The sequence below is a fragment of the Thamnophis elegans genome, chromosome 10, assembly GCF_009769535.1.
Source record: "Thamnophis elegans isolate rThaEle1 chromosome 10, rThaEle1.pri, whole genome shotgun sequence".
NCBI lineage: Eukaryota > Metazoa > Chordata > Lepidosauria > Squamata > Colubridae > Thamnophis > Thamnophis elegans.
Window position 1 is genome coordinate 53,375,227 of NC_045550.1, and position 19,503 is coordinate 53,394,729.

General features: G+C 36.9%; 1 protein-coding gene across 4 annotated transcripts in view; it reads right to left on the bottom strand.

The window, feature by feature from the left end:
• Positions 1 to 19,503, bottom strand: part of MECOM (MDS1 and EVI1 complex locus) — an 86,309-nt gene that overhangs the window by 54,935 nt on the left and 11,871 nt on the right. For all 4 annotated transcript variants that reach the window (XM_032224799.1, XM_032224797.1, XM_032224796.1 and 1 more), the window contains 3 exons: positions 5,139 to 5,241; positions 4,800 to 5,016; positions 33 to 180 (listed from right to left, as the gene is read on the bottom strand). In XM_032224799.1, coding sequence (XP_032080690.1) covers positions 33 to 180; positions 4,800 to 5,016; positions 5,139 to 5,187 — 414 coding nt within the window. In that variant the 5' untranslated portion in view covers positions 5,188 to 5,241. The remainder of the gene's footprint in view (positions 1 to 32; positions 181 to 4,799; positions 5,017 to 5,138; positions 5,242 to 19,503) is intronic.

The following is a 19,503-nucleotide window of genomic DNA, read 5'->3' on the forward strand; positions in this document are numbered from 1 at the left end:
AACCTCCCACATATCCTCCAAATTCACTGTACCTTGGCGCAGTTTTCACATTCGTAGTGCTTCCCGCTATCATGGGACATCTGGTGACGTATCAAGTTTGATTTCCAGTTAAAGGCCTTGGGACATTGGTCACACTTATATTCCCGCTCTTCTGTGTGGGACAGCATGTGCTTTTCCAAGCTGTAGAGGTATAACCAAAAGCTTCTATAAGATTGAATCAGAATAGGGATACTTTTCTCTATTACGCCCAAGAAATTAGATACGCAGAACAAAAGCTATTTCAGTTCAGAGAACTGGGGGGAAAAATCAATCAGAAAATAATTAGAACTATCTTTTCAGTGGGCAGTATAATGAACTTTAATAATTTTATTGGGAAGTCTCTGACATCTTTATTTTTTTTAAAAGACACATTTTTATTTATGATTTTAGTTTAAAATAAAGGGGGAAATGAAGAAATGTTAAACAAAAGAGAGGGAACACATTCCTGGAGCATCATAATTTTTTAATAAAAGTTCTGTTTAAAGATTAAACTGGGGGGGGGCTTTTTAAAATTGTTTGAATCACACCTTTAATTCTACATCCTTGGAAGCTTTTTTGTGTCTTAGTGTGGATAGGAGTCAGTTTGGAGTAATGGTTAAAATTTTAGACTTGGTCTGGAAACACCCAAATTTGTGTTCATCCTCAGCCATGGAAGTTAACTGAATAACTGGGTTAGTAGATTCTGTCAGTCCAAACTGGCCCACAGGATTTCTATTACCCTGTTTCCCTGAAAATAAGATCTTCCCTGGATAATAAGCCCAATCGTGCTTTTGAGGGCATGGGCTAAAATAACCCCTCCCCTGAAAATTAGCCCTCCCCGAAATATTACAACACAGCAGCAGTCATGAGGTGACCATGCTCACCATCTCCGGCACCTCAAAAATAATAAACCCTCCCTGAAAATAAGGCCTGGTGCTTATTTCAGGGGGGTCAAAGGAAAATAAGACCCTGTCTTATTTTTGGGAAAACACGGTAGGGAGTTAAAATGAAAACAGATCCTCAATGAAGCTACCTTGAGATCCTCAAGAAAGTTTAGGAGAAAGATGCCATGCATTCAACCATTCAATCATCCCATATGGGAAAAAGAAATGTTTGTTATGTTTTATTTCTTGTCTTCATGTGAACATGTTTTAATTAACAGAAGATGGTCACAAAGACAGCCTCTAAAAGATGTTATTCCATTTTCATCATACTTCTCCTGATTTCCTTTATCCAATCAATCCAGAAAAAAAAATAACATTTTATATCAACATATAAAGACCAAGCCTCTTCATCTTATTTTTACTTTTGAGATTGTGTTTATTTTAAGTTGGCATTAGAATATCTTTGCACACTCTGGTTTTTATTGTATCTGTTCTAGTGCTCTCAATTATTGTTTATTGTTCAAAAATCTTTTTTTTGTGTGTGGCAAAGTGAATATGCTCTTAACAAGCTAATAAAGAAAAAGGACCTTTTCTTGCTTTTATATTCATTCACGTCTCAAGACTCCAATCGGTTATGTTTAATTACAAGTCAGGATTCTCACTTTATTTAATATTAGTGTTGTTTTCTTTTAAAATTAATCATCTGAAATTTATTGCCATCTACTCCTTATTATTCCATTGCTAACTCATGATATGTTCAAGGATCTTTTTTATTAATTACAAATGCCCCCAAGCATATGTGCTTGTCCCAGCAATTCCATCTGTGGCTCAATTTTTTTTAAAAAAAATAGAGTATTTTTTTCATACCTTTCTGTCTTGAATTGTTTCTGTCATGTATTGGCTTTTAAATAATTTAAACGTTTTTCAAAGGAGCTGCCCTGTTTCTCATTTCTCCCTTTTCCTTATGGGAAAAATATGATTTCTCTTCTTCTGGTTTTTTTCTCCCGCTGGCCTTTGTTCTGAGCCTTTAATACCCTCACTGGCTTTCCCAAAAGAAGAGAGGGCTTTTAAGCACAAGAAATGTACAATAATCATCCATCTGTTCTGCAAAGTCCAGACGTCTCTCCTCAAGGTTGCATTTCTGTTAGCGATATGCAATTTCTAGCAGTCAACGTGTTCAGCTGAATACTCAGAACAGACTTCTCACCTGAAAATCAGTTTTCATTTATTCTCCAACTCTCATGCCACACTCCCAATTTCATGATGGACAAGAACCTAAATTATTTCTCAGGTCAACAATACCCCCAAATCTTAAAACCTGGGGTGTTATTTATAAAGTAACACAATTATTGATGCTGTTTTATAAGGAAGTCTTCTCAAAAAGTCACTTTTTCCCTTTCTCCATACATCAGAGGTGGAATTTAGCCGGTTTGGACTGGTTCACCCCAACCAGTAGTGGAAATCGCGGGTGGACCCTCCCAACTGCCTTGGCTCTATGCCATCCTATTTAGGCACGTTTTCAAGCGGCGTGCATGCATGCAAGCCATGCAGATGATCAAAGTGCATGCGTAGAAGGTCGAGCACATGTGTGGATGGGCCATGCGAGCTAAGCGAGCGCATGTGCTCGCATGCTCACATTTGCAAACCGGTAGGGAATAAGTGAATACCATCTCTGCCATACATCAACATTAGATGACTACAACCCCAAGTACTGATTTGCAGTTCTGATGCAGTCACAGGAAGAGAGAAAGAATTATGGATTATCTCCAAACATTCAGCTGACTTTCTTGAGAATTCTCAGCCCTCTGAACAATAGATCCAATGCTTCTTAAAAGGAAGTAAAGGGGTGAAATATTATGACTCTTTCCCATTATATTTTGCAGACTGATCTGTGAGAACCTGCTTTTAAATTGCTCAAAGGTATGGTGGCTTGCTAGTCCTTCTGGGGTTCTGAGTTAGGATTGCTACAAATGATTGTAAAGAATTATTAGGCCCATCTATTACCCTGAGTTTTCCAAGAAAGGAAGGGCTTAGCATATGTTCAAAATGTTGAGTAGGAAATATTTGCTTCCCTCTGATCTAACTCTGATTTGGATGGTACCGTAATTACTTGCCCAATTATTTCCTTAATCAATAGAACCATTTTTCATATTTGCTCATTGTGAGATATCAGATTCACTGTTTTGATAGCACACATAACTATTTCCCATAATAAATGACTGAATGTTATGACATATTTTATTAAGTTTTTATATCACTAGTCTTTGTAACGACTAAATATTTATATGCTTGCTATTAAAATACCATTAATCAGTATTTCAATATTTAATCTATCATTTTATATAACTGACAGATATAAAAACATGGTTTAATTCATCAAAAGATGCCAATTGTTTTTTAACATAGCAATATTTTAGTATTTCTTATTAAAATTACACTGAACAAATACCATATTTAAAATATTTACATTATGTCTCATTTAAAAATGGAAAAACTTTTTTTGTTAGCTCAGATCTTATGAATATGAAGAGCCATGAATATTTATTCAACACAATGCACAGATCGTTCAGTTAATGACTAAAATGAGGTATCTTTAATTAGGTGATTGAACCAAGCCCATATTTATTTTGATTAGAAGTATTCTCCACGAAGGTGCACTCTTCACAAAAAGACAGTGCTGAGACACATAGACAAAATATTAGTTTGCTCTGCTTAATTCTTCTGCCTTTTGGCAACGGCCAAAGCCTTTCAACACACTGGAGTTCTTTTTTTTTTTTCAAACTCTTAACACCTTTTGCTTCAGTTATACTCACAGGTGAAACGCTACCAGTTTGGACCGATTTCCCCTTACCGGTAGTAAAAAAATGCTACCGGTTCAGGCAAACCGGTATCTCCGACGATCAGCTGTGCGACAATCAGCTGTGCCGTGCAATTAGAAATTGTGTGGCACAGCTTATCGCTGCACAGCTGATCATCAGAACATGAAAAAATGTTACCGGTTCGGGCGAACTAGTAGCTCTGACCATCAGCTGTGTGACAATCAGCTGTGCCACCTGATTAGAAATCATCATACAGCACAGCTGATTGTTGCACAGCTGATCACACAGCTGATTGCACAGCATTTTTTTACTACTGGTTTGGGTAAAACAGTAGCAGACTTCAGAGCATTTCACCCCTGGTTATACTTACTAAAAAAGCGCACAAAAGCACATGAAGGGACCTTATATTGAATCCGTCCACTGACTTAAATGTTTACCAAATCATGTATGTAAGGCTTGGGCTACTGTATCTGGGTTGCAAATATCTGGAAAACCATTAGACAGAATGTCAGCCTTCCCAAGTGGACCAGACAGAAATTCAACCAGATGAGCTAACTCAACTTTATTATAAGTCTACATTAACAGAAACCTGGAAATCTAATAGTAGAAATCTCCCACCATTCCTTTTATATCCTGAGATATTATGGAGGTTCATTTCTCAATCTCTTTCTCTAGGCTATAGTTTCTATTATCTGATTATTCCCTAAGTAGCATTTCTTCCCCGTAATCTCTTATTTCTACATACCATTACTTGGAAGAAGCTTCAGCAGAGAAAAATACCAGATTTTGCTTTTAAAGCGAACATTCTCAGGATGATAACTTTGACGCCCAATATTATTATACCTCAATAAGGGCCATACAACCCAAACCAATGCAGACATGCAGATATTCAATGCAATTTCTTTAACAGATGGCTTCTAATTCTGTTTGAAAATTTCCAGCAAAGGAGAATGGACCATTCTCACAAAAGCAGCGGCCATCTGTTCATATAGTATTATAGTGCAAAACTGACTTTTGGTCTCTTCGAAAGCTACTGTTTACATGTAACTGGTTGAAAAGAAAAATCCCCAGTTCCTACCTTTGCACATCAGAGAATACTTGGTCACACTCTTTGCATTCCTGGATGTCATGCGTATCATGGAGATCATTCTCCTTGTCAAGTTTTGCCTGAAATTCTTCATCCACCATTGAAAATGCTGAGTGGGGAGTGCTGCAGGGGAATTTCTGATGGTCTACCAGTTCCGCTTTGGACTCAAACAGCTGGTCGCAATCTTCACACCGATACTGACGCTCCTCTGCAAAGCAAATGAGTTGGCAAATGAATTGTAGTTCACAAGGGATTTTTGCCAATTGGGGAGCACAAATTTAGTCTAAAGGTTAGGGAGTTTCTGGTGTAAATACTTGAGAATCTGCTAACCATGAATGTCAGGAGCCATCTCTTCATGTAAATAATTGTCGGTCTTCATGAACAGAAGGAGCTCTTCTCCAGCTTCAATGTCTCTTACTACTCTGTAGTAAATCTGAAATACAAAATGGCAGATGATCAATCAAGAACAAGCAAATAGAAATGGAGAGAGACACCTTTTACACATTTTGGGCTGCAATCCTAAATGTAAGCAAAAAATAAGAGCTACAGCTCAGTATGTCAATTGTAGTTGGTCTTTAGTTATTCCATCAAATAAACTAGCAAAGTTTGGAGTAACCTTTGGATGGAAGTTACTGGTTGGGAACTAAAAGTGTATTCATGCAGAAGTATTTCATTTGGCACACAGTAACTTGAGAGATCATTGAAAAGTAAAAAACAGAAGCCAATGCAAAACAAAATATTATTTTTTAAAAAATGTCCTGCTATACTGTATCTTCCACAAGAAATCACGGATTCAATTTATAACATGTCACCTAATAAAATATCCAGGGAAATATACCTTTTATGTACAGTTGCTATTATATCAGTACAAAGTTTCTTTGAAGGTGGCCAAATTTTGTTATGCTGTATGCAAAATTAGGCAGACTTTACTGCCCACTGATAAATTGTAATAAATTATTTTGCCTGTTCTTTGTTTTGTTTTTGTATTATTGTTTTAAATGCTTTTATTTGTACTGCTGGTCTGTGACCATGATAAAGATTTAAAATATTCTCATAAGTGGGCTGTGTGATAATCAGAACATTATGAATGTTCATTAACAAGTCAGAAATCTTCCTTTGATAGAAACAATTCACTGGAAAAAGGCTACTTTCTTCTTGGTTAGCCAAACAAGGAAACTAATAAATTCAAATTCTTCTTAGCAGAACAGAATAGAATAGAATTCTTTATTGGTCAAGTGTGATTGGACACACAAGGAATTTGTCTTTGATGCATTTGCTCTCAGTGTACATAAAAACAAAAGATACAAGATCAGATAGAAGATAGCATCTAGTCAAGCTTAGCTGCTCCCAGAAATTTAAGCGACAAACACAACACAACACACACACACACACACACACAAACTAGAAGAAGCCAAATGACAAATGACTTCCATAAAGCCTTTGAAGAAAGATGGTTTATAAATCTTCCCCAAAACTATAAGTTACCAAGAAAACTTTACCATATAGTTGGATACAAGTTGGCTGGAAACTTTACAACCTCTATAGATGTTGTTGGACTGCATGCCCTAGCCACAGGTCTTATTATATGGGGCTGATGTTGAGTTACAGTCCAATAACATTTCAAGGTTCTGAAACTCAAGAGAGAAAAAATGCAAAGTTCCAGTGGCTTTAGGGCAATATTTTATTGGATCTCCTATCTTCTCAAGGCAAAGCTTCAAGTCCATTTCAGCAAAAGAGCTGCTATACTAGGAAGATATTCTCTTAATGTCTAATAGTTAAGGCACCAGGCTGGAAGCCAGGAGACTGTGAGTTCTAGTCCTGATTTAGGCATGAAAGCCGGGCACACACACACACTCTCTCTCTCTCTCAGCCCAACCCACCTCAGAGGGTTGCTATTGTGAGGGAAAGAAAGCGATGAAGGAGTATTAGGAATGTTCACCGCTTTAAGTTATTTATAAAAATTACATATAAATGTATATAAATGAATATATATGTAAATAAATTCTTCCACTCAACAAAAATCCTTAGGATGACAGCTGTTCTTCACCTTTATTGTGGTCAGAAATTACGCAGAACCTTTCTAAGCCTAATTGGAGGCATATTTTATTCTGATTAAAATGAAATGAAAGTGCAGGGAGAGGAAGAAAAAGACCTAATGAGAAAAAGTCCTATTTTTTCAGAATTCAAGAGGACGACAGAGGCTTTTTGTTGCCAATACCATGGCAAAAGTTCAGTTGGAACACAAGGCAAAATCAATCCCACTATATTTCATGTTATTCTTCCAAAACTCCAGTAGGTGGCTCTAAAACACAATTGTTTATTTTTGCGAAAAAGCCTGATCACAATTATGTTTTTTGGGGGGGATGGGAGGGCAAGGAGGAAGACCCCAAATCCACATAATGAGCAATGCTTCAGATCTTTCTTTCTTTCTTTCTCTTTCCTTCCCTCCCTCCCTCCCTCTTTCCTTCTTTCCTTCTTTCCTTCTTTCCTTCCTTCCTTCCTTCTTTTCCTTCCCTTTTATTTCTTTCCAGGTCAGCTACCTGAAGATGGCAAGTATGGAATGATTTTGGGGAAGGAATTTTACTATAAATATCACATTTTCACACAATGACTGCTTTTCAAAAATCAAAAATTATATGGGAAAAAAAGCATTAATCATAGCACAAGCAGGCTGACTACCGTAAGCTACGCATGTTTTCCCAATAAAAACAGAAACCAGGGACTTCTGGACCTTTCACTCCCACTATTATCAACTCCCTTTTCCTCCCTCAGAGCTATCTTTGCCAAACCATCTTTTGGGTTTCTAATATATATACTCTCTCCCACTACCACCGCTTTCCACATGCTCACACAAAAGATAAATGCTTCCAAGTAGTATGTTTCATTCCTGAAATCTATTTCCCCCAAGAACACAATGGCATTCTCTCTACAATCTGAATTACCTCTCTTGTTGGCAGCTCTCAAAGGTTTAAGTTATTAGCTTCCTTTCCAACAGCCTGCTGACATTTGAATGGTGACATATTAGAACTTCACAGCAAGGTCTCACAAAGAAAAAATGCTGCCTTAACACGTACACAAAAAAGGGTGGTTTTTTCACCCCGTTTTGTTTTCTTTTTAAAGGAGAGGAAACACTGTGATATTACACACTTTTAAGGTCTGGTCCTGTTCAACTCTATTCCACACAATTTTTTTTTTAAAGGGGAAAGAAGGCAAGGCCTTTATGTATCTTTTGCCTTTGACAGCTGGATCTCCTGTGGTGTTTTTTCTTCTTCTCTCACACACACATATTCGTGAACTCTGGCTTAATGTAATTTAATCTGAAAGCTGGACATGCAGGAAGTCAAAGCACCAGGTATTTAGATAAAATAGTAAGCACATAAATATATTCAGCTATGAAAGATTTGTGGGATCATCTACAGAAACCACTCACCCGGTGCAATCCACGACAGTGCCAAAGCAGGATTCTGACATCTGATTGCAACCACTCAAAAAATGCTGGAGTCTTTGACAACTACCCAAAGCTAATCTGAACAGTGTTGGGTCAGAATAGTTCTCATAACAGGTTTAGTGTGACTATAAGTCACAGGTCACCTCAGATCCATGAATTCCAAGGATGAAGACCTGATTAATGGCTCCCCTGTTTGTTTGGTCTGGAGGCTGAAAGTTGACGGAGCGTCCAGTTTATGTACAACGTTGTAAACCAAGTTCTGAAGCCTTAACTTTCAACCTCGTTCTTGAGATGAGAAAAGCATAGTGCATCTTTGTATTCGTAACAGAAAGGCTGTGATCCTAGTATAATAAAGTCTTCCTCTGATAAATACATAAGGTTGGCTTCATGGCACTAATTCAATAAATCACTAAGAAAACAGAATAAGCATTTTCTTCCTCTAGGATAAAAACTCACCACCTTAGCTTGCAATGGAGAATAATATAAATACTAATCGCAACCTTCCAACATTAGTTTCTGTTAGAAGCTGTTTTTATCAGAAACTTGATTTGTATAAATCACTTTGCTCTGTGAGCTCAGTCTCACCTGATACTGTTTGTTGTTTCAAACTTCTATTTAAGATATAGCTATACGTATCAGGTAAAAAGGTTGGCAGCCACATGCCCTATCCTACCCAGGTCAAGTACTTCATAAAAAGATCCCCTTTTTAGTAATCAGTTGCCCTTTATGATTAATGGCAACTTAATCTGAACTACTGAACTACCAGTAATTATACTTCAAACCAAAACGGAGCAGATTAATCCAGAATAATTACAAAATCATGATGTTTTTCTTCTCACGAGCAGAATTCAGCCAGCATTGATAGAAATAACAGATAATTTATCTTTTTATTAATCCCGTACCACATTTAATTGCACAGGAAAGTATAATTAAAATGGACTACAGTAACTCTGCTATTATGACAAGTATGGCTCTTTATTTTGAAATCTATTATGTGATCCTAAGGCAACGACAAAATAGAGAACAATTAAGATTTATAATTAAAAGGACCCACTGTTCACTAACACCAGAATGAAACTGGGGATCCGATGTGGTATGTCTGCAGGATGGTTTTCAGACCATGACTGAAATATTCCCAATAAAGGAGAATATTTGTAGCTCAGAATTGAAATGAGGGCTCCTTGGTGCTCTTGGAGCTGGTTGTTTTCTTTGGATTTTTTCATTACCCTAACTAGGCAATATCTTCAGTGCTAGTCCATCATCGCTAGCACTGATGAAGTTGCCTAATTTGGGAAATGAAACATCTGCAGGGAAATAACCACACTCAGAGAGCACCAAGAACTCTTGCTGATGCCCTTCAGACAAGGGTGTTTGTGAAGCAGGTATCACAAAGAAAAGAGAGGTAAGAAAACCTTCCATCACATTTTGCTTCAGTTCATGCGTTTTTTATCTAAGCAGAAACTCTACATGCAAACAACCCTTCCCTCCCTCTTTCTCCTTCCACTCCTTAACCTTTCTCTCTAAGAAGCAACCCAGTAAATTCAGGCTTTCTCACTTAGCTTTTTCAGACGTGATGGGTTACAAGATCCATTGCCCTCATTTTCATGGGATGATCAGATGTGTAGCATCTACATAGGGACAGGCCAACAATTCCCCCCCCCCCCTTGAATAATGCACTTTCCTCTCCAACTGTTGTAGTTATTTTTATTTTTATTTTTATTTTTATTTATTATTATTATTATTATTATTATTATTATTATTATTGCTTTTCGGAGTAATATCCAGAATCCGTTTCCATAATGGATACAAGCCAAAGAAAGAGCAAGCAATGCTTTGAGGCCCGCACACCACATTTTTGCAAAGACAACTGAACACAAAACACATGAGTGCTGTGTTAAATGAGCTCAAAATTCTCAGCTTTAGCCTGGAATTGATTTGGCTTTTTTTAAAAATGGGATTCGAATGGAGACCAAGGAGAGTCCTTGAACACGCGTCCCCATGCACCTCGAGCCAACTCCACAAAGGCCTAGCTCCTCTAATCATTTTCTGATGAGCAGATACTGCCAATTGTGACAAATGAGGCTGTGAACGGGTGATGTGGACTTTGAGTCACTGGGGGCTAGGTTGGGACGACCACATTCATTTGATCTAAGGCCGAGACAGATTTAAGTAAGGCCAGCTTTTAAGTCTTGAAAATAAATTTGATGTCAACCTTGCATGCACTGAATATTTGCTTTAAGCAACACTTGCTTTTCCATTTATTAAGATAAATGTATTTAAATCTGACTTTTCTCCAGAAATCTAATGGCCTCGGTGCATTTGAAAGAGAAAAGTTATGCGCTGATGAGCCGAGGATACGATTGAGTGGCTGACTTCCAAAGGTTGGGAGAATGAAGGCAAAATGCACAGGTTGCATACAATAGATCTGATGGCTTCCTTTAGCCCTTCCTGTGGCTTCAAGTCAAGTCCCAAAGGTTAAAAGCCAGAGTTTATAGTGCTGGGTAAACAACAGTGTGCTGAAAGTCATTGTGACATTGTGTGAAAGTCAAGCTGACCTTAGGCAAAGAAAAATATCTGTCTATATGATTATTCATCTAGCACAAACCATCTCACATGGTCATCAGTATCATTACTCCTTGTTGCTTTTTCGCTTTCTTATTCTTCAGGCTTTAGGAACATAGAAAACTTCCTTAAACCAAATCAGAACACACAACCCTGTGGGCTTGTATTTTCAACTCTGGCAGAATTTCATGCAGATATTTCTCTGGTCCATCAAGAATTGACCCTTTGAACCTTCCACAATTGTGAAAAGCAAGTCACTATTGAACGACTGTCCCAGACAACAGTGCTGCTTGTTGGCCCTTCTGTTATGTTGCTGAGAGTGAAAATTGTAGTTTGCTGCTCTTTTTTGTGCAAAAAGTGGCAAATGTATGGATTTATTTTTCACTTTTTCAGTGGGAGAACAGGGTCTCATTTGGGTCTTCTCATTTCTCAGAATATGTCAAGTTCATTTTGTCAAATGTAAGATCACAGTACATTTGTAGTATGTTTTTTGATGCATGTTATTCTATACTGATTTTGTTTGCAATTTTATCAATTGTACACAATTTTTGCAAGTAGTTTTTCTTAACGTATGTCTCACTTTATTTTCATGAATATATCCAGCCTTTTCCCAAATTAAATTTTAATTACTAATCAAACCACAATTTTTTAAAAACTGTAAACTTTTAAAAATGTAAAATGAGAAAAATTAAGTTCAAAAACATGTTCTTTTTTCTTTATTTTTGAGCCATTTAGAGCTGCACAATAAAGTGATCATCCTCAAACAGTACCAGCTAGTGATCTCAGAAGGGAAGAACTAGTATGGTGAATGACAACTTTAAAACTTCTTGAGTTTTAAACATTAAAACAAGATTTCAAATGTGGATCTCATGACAAAATGTTGATTATGTTGGTGACCCATGTGATTAGCATTAGGAAACAAGAAGGCATCTGATAAAGATTTTTTTCTATCGACGAGATGGAAACAGATCATTTATTACCTGTTTCTCTTTAAGGACAGCATAGATTTCCATGCTGGCCACCGAAGAATTAAATTTATTTCCTCCATTACCAGAAAGTAACTCTCAGGACTTACTATTTTTTGACATACAAAATAAAATGAAAAACCTATTCAGCATAACTGAAGTAAAAAGGACTTTGCCAATTACAACTTAATGCACCTAAAACCCATATCAAATAAATCAATACATACATCAGGAAATCAATAGAAAATATACATTCTCTATCTTATTTCTTTTACAGTTCTATGAAAAAGTATTTATCTCTTTTTAGTATTTCTGAATCTCATTTAATTTTATCAATGATTCATGTAAGTCACAATAATATAAAAAGGGAGTCCTACTGTATAATTAACACTGAAGTATGGTCCTTATTTTATTTTCATTACTGTAGATGACCCATCAAATGTGGTGTTCCAGAGTGAAAAAGAAACCAACTTCTTAGATTAAGCTGATTGCTCTATCTTTAGTTGCAATTGGTGATATCTATTGCCTAGATTGTTGTATAAAAATTCTCATTCTTCCAAGCTTTCAACTTTATATTTGAAATTTTACTAGGATGAACTAGTCACTGCAGGTTTTGCTTAAATGGGATTTGGACCTGGATTTTGACTTATTTGTACTAAACTAATGTTCTTTTCCCCCTTTTTACTGAATTTTATTTTTGTACATTTGCTTATATTACTGGCATCACTATCCTGATGCACAACCTATTTGTGCTTCAAATTTGGCTGATGGATGAAAGACCTGATGTTCTCATACAGAAATTTCTGACACAAAGCAGATGTCATGCTTTCTTCAATTATGACATGCTATTCAAGTCTTGAGACTTAAAGTATCCCAAAGTCAAGATATTTCCATCTTCTAAGAGCTGCTAAGAGGTTCTTATTGTGGAACATGATGCTTAGTTTCTATCAGATAGACTAATATGACTTGAACATTGATCTGTTCCTCTAGAAGTATCTGGGTGCTTCTTCTAAAATTGGGAAGAGAATCAATATTCTTTTTCATAAGCAATAGTTTCTTGTCTTGCTATTCTCTCATAAATCCTATTTTTACCCAATGCTAGTCCATGAATACTTCTATCCAAGGTAAAATAAGTCCGCCGCTTCCTAATATGGGGTTTTTGTCACTTGTTGAATAATTTTATTCTCTTCTTTTGGAGAAATATGGACAGAATAGCAATTTTTGAGATGATTCACTATTGTCCCAAAACTTCTTTATTTCAACACTTTATCTTTGACTGTGGATAAGTGGAGCTCCAGAATTTTAGAACTTCTTCCATAATCTTTTTTAGACAGGCAAGCATTTACTTTCAGATTTACAGGCCATCCAGTTTTTTAAGATTCAATTTCAAACTTGATTTAAGTACTAGAATCTTGCTTTTATAGCAACTTACTTTCTTACATTTTTAATTAAGAAACTTAATTTAAGAATTTTGGAGATTCTTTCACTTTCTTTTCCAGAATAGTAAGCATTCACTCTCAGAGGGTGTTATCTGGCCTTGGTTGTTTTCTTGTAGACGTTTCATTACCAAACTAGATACATCATCAAGCTCAGAGAGCACCAAGGACCCTACCCTTCAACTCTGAGTGACACATGTTCTACTGAATTAGTCTCAGACTCAATAAACATCCAATTTCTGATATTACATTCTAAACCTGATTTAACGATTAGAATCTTGGGGTTTTTTTTAAAATAAAAGAAGTTTAATTTCCAAAATTCTGTATTTGTAGGATGTAATTAATATGACTATTCCTTAAGGACATTTATGGGCAATAATTCTACAGAGTTAAGACAAAGAATACAACAATAAATTGTAACTACAGCATGGAAAGGCAGAGGTTTAGACCAAGAAGAAAATAGGTAATACACTTTCTTTACCGTAAAAAATTGGAGAAACCTTTGCAATTAATTTTTCGTAGTTAAGCCTTGTGAGTTTTGTTTAAGCATCAGCGACTATATTTAGCATGAGCTAAATAGAAGAAGAACAGAAGCGTGAATTATGAAAGACCTTCAGCCTATCCAGGAAGTTATAATAAATTCAATAGCAGAGAAAATTTATCTTCCTGAACCATCTCAAAGGAGAAAGGGGAGGATGTACGACATTGAGACATATATATAGACGAGAGAGATTTTCTTGTTTTGATATTTTCTGGTAATTTTTTTTTATTACACTGCTTAAGTGTAATATATTAAGTGTACAATATATTTCTGAATTCTTTTAGATACTTTTATCTCACTCTGCTGGCTTAGCTAAGTGGCAATTCGTTTCCATGTCTCAGGAAAATCCTGCTTAATGTAGCAAAGAATTTCCATGTTCTCTCGTCTAACTCACCCTTTTAATCTTGTTGAGGGAAGTGTTTTTAGAATGCTGGTATGCATCTCTGCCATCTTCAGGAAATTCATGTTATTAGCCTGGGCACCGTTTAATGCAGAGCTTGACTGAGTCAAAGCTCAACAGGTCCCAGTCTCCAAATTTCCCTTTCCTTGCACTAGGCTAAACATTTCTTTGCCATTTTAAAACCATTTCACTTGATTTGATAGAAAAGCAATTGCTTTGTATTTATTTTCCTCCAAAGGAAGGGGGAAAAAAACATCTTAGGACAGGAGTATGATATTCTGCAAATTATAGAGGGTAGAGGCAGTGGAAGACCAGAGTTCCTGGTGTGTTCTGGTCCATGGGGGTCACAAAAAGTTGGACACAACTTAGCAACTCAACAACAACAACAACAACAACAACAAGCTTAATATGGCTGCAAGTTTCTTGTCTTCTCATTATTCCATCTCTGTTGATCCAGATTCCCACACCCCAGTTCCTTTCCCAGATATAACATGAGGAAAACTTCATCCCATCAAGGTTTTTTAGACCAAGGAGAAAGAGCCAAAAAGAAGAGTGCTGAATGATGGTTCTAACAGGAAAAGCAGAACATAAACTTCTGCCAATAAAGAAAGTTCAAAGACAATGTTTAGTTATCCTTGAAGAGGAGAAAGAAAACAAAAATGTCTTTTTAAAGAGAAGATGACTTTTAGGGAAAGACCTCTGGCCTTGCATCATTAATAAGGAGGGTGTCTGTTCATTTTTTTCTTCATTACTGTCTCTTAGTTTGTCAATTACACCAATGGAAAAAGTGAGAGGACAACCCTCTCTGGTAGAGATGGAAGCGCTCTGCTGGTGCCCATCAAATTCCTTAAAGCAGGAATCTGATCTGAGCAAAACACCATTATAACGATAGGAAAAGCTTACCAAAATAAAGAGTGGAAGAGCACATGATTTTTATGTGTATGCCAATAAATCTCCTTTGTATTAAGTTATATGAAGCCTGCTTTAGTACTCCTTGCTCAGGTTATATTTCTGGTCTCAGAGATGTCCACAGGTACCCCTAGAACACTTTAACTTCCAACAGTCAGTCTTTCTTTTCTTTCTTTCTCTTTCTTCTCTTTCTTTCTTTCTTTCTTTCTTTCTCTCTCTCTATTTCTTCTGTCCTTTTCTTTTTTTCCCCTTTCTCCAGATTTGTTTATTTTCTAAGAAAAAGCCTGACCATAATTCTGTGATTTGGGAGGTGGAGGGTGGGAAGCAAGGAAGGTTTCATCTTTCTGTATGTTATTTTAATTGTGTTTGTTTGTTTGTTTGTATCCCACCTTTATTAATTTTACAAATAACTCAAGGTGGAAAACATATTCAACACATATTCTTCCTCCTATTTTCTCCACAACAACAACCCTGGGAGGAAGGTTGGACTGAGAGTATATGTGATTGGCCCCAAGTCACCCACCTGGCTTTCATGCCTAAGGCAGGACTGGAACTCATAGTCTCTTGCTTTCTATCCAGATCGGTGCCTTAACCACTAGAACAAGCCAACATAAACTTAATAAATAAATAAATCAGAGAATTGTCCTCTGAAAAGGAAGTTACATGGTAATTCTTGAGAAAAGCAAGTGAATAGGAAATAGCAATGGTGGAAAAAGCCACCCACTGAAAACATCTTGTTCAACGACTTAAGACACAATTAGGTGATAACAATCGTTGGCCCTTTTTCATTCTTTCAAGTATCTCCTTTCTTTTTCTGAGATTACCATTCAGAATATAAAAACCTGATCAGGGATATTTCACCTCAGCAAATATAGAACTGCAATCCTCTATGAACTTCCAACTTATTTTATTAACCTCTAAGATTTCTGAAAATCTATTCCTAGGGTTTTTTTTTTTTTACAGCTTCGAGTGGGGAAAACGTAACAAGTCAAAGTGAATTTTCATTTTAAAGAGCAGGTGTGGTATTAAACATTTTCATACCTGGAGCCTATAGCATGCAGCTCCTTTTCATTCTTTTTATATACAGTATATTGCTCTCTTTCTTTTCCTTTTGGGTGTTGCATTTATAATGTAAACACAAGCCTAGCAACAATGGGAACACCTCCTGCTTCCCCCGCTGTCTCTCCTGTGATATTCATTTGTGGCTTAAAAGTGGCCATCAGCTTCTCAGGGCAATGCGGTATGAGAGGAAAAACAGAGAGAAATGATAATAGTGTTAACGCTCCCACTTCCTTGTCCATTCAAAATGCAAAATTAATTTGAGCTGAGGGAATTGTGTCTTCATGCCTCCCTAGGGCAGTCCATTTTACACTTTACAAATCCTGGACAGGAAAGAAAAAAAAAAGAACTGGCTCGACGAAACGGGCTAAATTGTTTTCTAGTACATGCTGTTCTCTGGTGCTATCATTAAGAAACAAGGAAACAGGTCTCGGTGGAGAACGAGACTGTATTTGATCCTTCCTTTTCCTGAGGTAAGGGAAGAAGAATCAGTCCACCAGACATTGAGTCCTGAGGCCTCCTGGGGTCTTAATGTCATCATAGGGATAGGATTTCAACAGCACTGTGACTCTTGCCTGAAACAGAAAGTTGGCACAAGGACTCACAAATATATTGTTTTGATTTAGCTCTGCCCAAACTGGTCCTCTGCTGCATTTGCTTCAAATGTTCAAAACTAATAAAAGGGGAGAGCATAATTTCTCTCTTACTTAAGCTCATAAGCTTTCTGTAACAGATGGGCATGTTAAGCTTCCTTCTCCAACTACTGCAAGTAATCAACTTGGAAGTTAGCTTCAGATATACTCAATGTGTAGTCCTTAATGGAACTACATTGTCATGGAGGGAAGTAACCAGTGAGCTACCCCAAGGTTGTGTCTTAGGCCCAGTACTCTTTAATATCTTCATAAATGATTTAAATGAAGGAATGGAAGGGAAACTCATTAAATTTGCAGACAACACCAATAGCAACAGCACTTAGACTTATATACTGCTTCATGGTGCTTTTACAGTCCTCACTAAGCGGTTTAGTGTCAGCATATTGTCCCCAACAATCTGAGTCTTCATTTTACCCACCTCAGAAGGATGGAGTCAACCCTGAGCTGGTTAGATTCGAGCTGCCAAATTGCAGGTAGAGCAGGCAGTAGAAGTATCCTGCAGTACTGCATTCTAACCACTGCACTACCACGGCTCTTAGGAAGCTGGCAGGAATAGGCAGCACACCAGAAGATAGGCTTAATATTCAGAAGGATCTCGACAGACATGAACACTGGGCCCTATCTAACAAAATGAAATTCAATTGTGAGAAAGGTAAGGTTTTATACACTTAGGCAAGAAAAATCAAATGTACCAGTATGGAATAGATGGAACTTAGGTCAATAGAAGTAACTGCGAGAGAGACCTTGGTGTCCTAATGGACAATCAAATATGATGCAAAATTGTCCTAGGGGACAATTAAATATGATGCAAAAAAACCAATGCAATCCTAGGCTGCATTAATAGAGGGATAGAATAAAGATCAATTTATACTTCCTTGGTAAGATCAGACTTGGAATATTGCATCCAATTTTGGTCGCCACAATATAAAAAAAAGATGTTGAGATGCTAGAAAGAGTGCATAGACAAACAACAAATATTGTTAGGGGACTGGAGGCTAAAGCATATGAAGTTGGATATGTCTAGTCTAATGAAAAGAAAGACTAGGGGTGACATGATCGCAGTGTTCCGATATCTGAAGGGCTGCCACAAAGAAGAGGCGGTCGACCTATTTTCCAAAGCACCAGAAGCCTGACAAAAAGCAATGGATGGAAACGAATAAAGGAGAGAGAGCCAACCTAGGAATTTCCTGACAGTGAGAACAATTTACTAGTGGATCCGCTTTCTTTCAAAATTTGTAGGGAAAAAGCAGTGAGCAAACAAATATGAATTCATATCATTCATGCCCGTCTTTTGTTTTTGTTTTTTTTTTAATTTGAAGATCTTCCTCCTGTATGTTGTTGAGGGAAAATTAATATTTAAAAACCTCGGGCTGCAGTTCTGAATTCCCTTTATCATATGTGAGAGCAAGTAGGTCTTTATAGAATTTTGCCACCACAGTATCTACTTCACAATTCCTAAATTACTGTATGCCCTCACATGCAAAAGGACCCTGTCCCAGTGCTGAAGAAAGTTTGTTTGGGAGGAGGGGAGATGGCATACCTTCTCCTTTACTAGTGCAATAAGATATTTAGGTTTCTTCTATCCCCAGGAGGAATGATACAGATTTTCCAAGATATTCTGTGAAACCCAAAGAATACATAATGTTTGTTTTCTCACCAGCAGCAGGGAATCTGAATGCCAAGCCAAGTGGATTGCATGTATAACATGCAATACTAACATTTTTCAAATCTCATATTCGAAACAGCATTTAGAGCTGAATCAAAGCAATACAAGAAAAAGAAGAAGAAAAGAACATATAAGATCCGCTCATAAATATTTCCCAAAATTGATCCCTTATTGCAAGCAATGGATGGAAGTCTGCACTGAATCTTAATTGATGCCTTAAGTTATAAAGCTCCATTTCCATATTTTCCCCAGATAGAGATAACATTACTCATCAAGATGTGATACACAGGTAGTCCTCAACCTACGACCACAATTGAGCCCAACATTTCTGTTGCTAAGTGAGACATTTGTTAAGTGACACTTGCTCCATATTTTACAACCTTCTTGCCACGTTTGTTAAATGAATCATAGCAGATGTTAAGTTAGGAACATGGTTATTAATTGCTTCCCCATTAACTTTGCTTGTCAGAAGCTTGCAAAAGGTGATCAGATGACCCTGGGACATTGCAACCATCATAAATATGGACTAGTGGCCAAGCATCCAAATTTTGTTCAGGTGACCATGGTGATGTTGTAACCGACTTAAGTGTGAAAAAGGTCACAACGGCAATTTTTTCAGTTGCCATTGTAACTTTGAACAATCACTAAATGAACTGTTGTAAGTTGAGAACTACCTGTATGCTTAATTTTGGAATGACAAGTTCTGTTGTGTGATCTGCAAGCCATGGTTTATACTGAGTACATACTGGGTAAATCCAATCATTGTGGTCGCTTCCACAAAATATAATTAAATGCAATGTGTGAATCAGGTCTTTGTTTTTGTTTGTGCTTTGATTACTTCCTTGCTTATGAATCTCCAAAGGGGTTAGGCAGGCTGGCTGGCATTGTAAAATGAATGTGCATTCTGTAGTTTCACTCATATACAGAATGAGAAAGAACACTGTGCTAAATCAATAAAGTCCTACATGTACTCACCATAGTCTCAGTAACTAAAAATTTGCTGCAACCACTTTTCTAAGCATAATCAGACTGGATTGTATCTGCACTGTAGCTCAT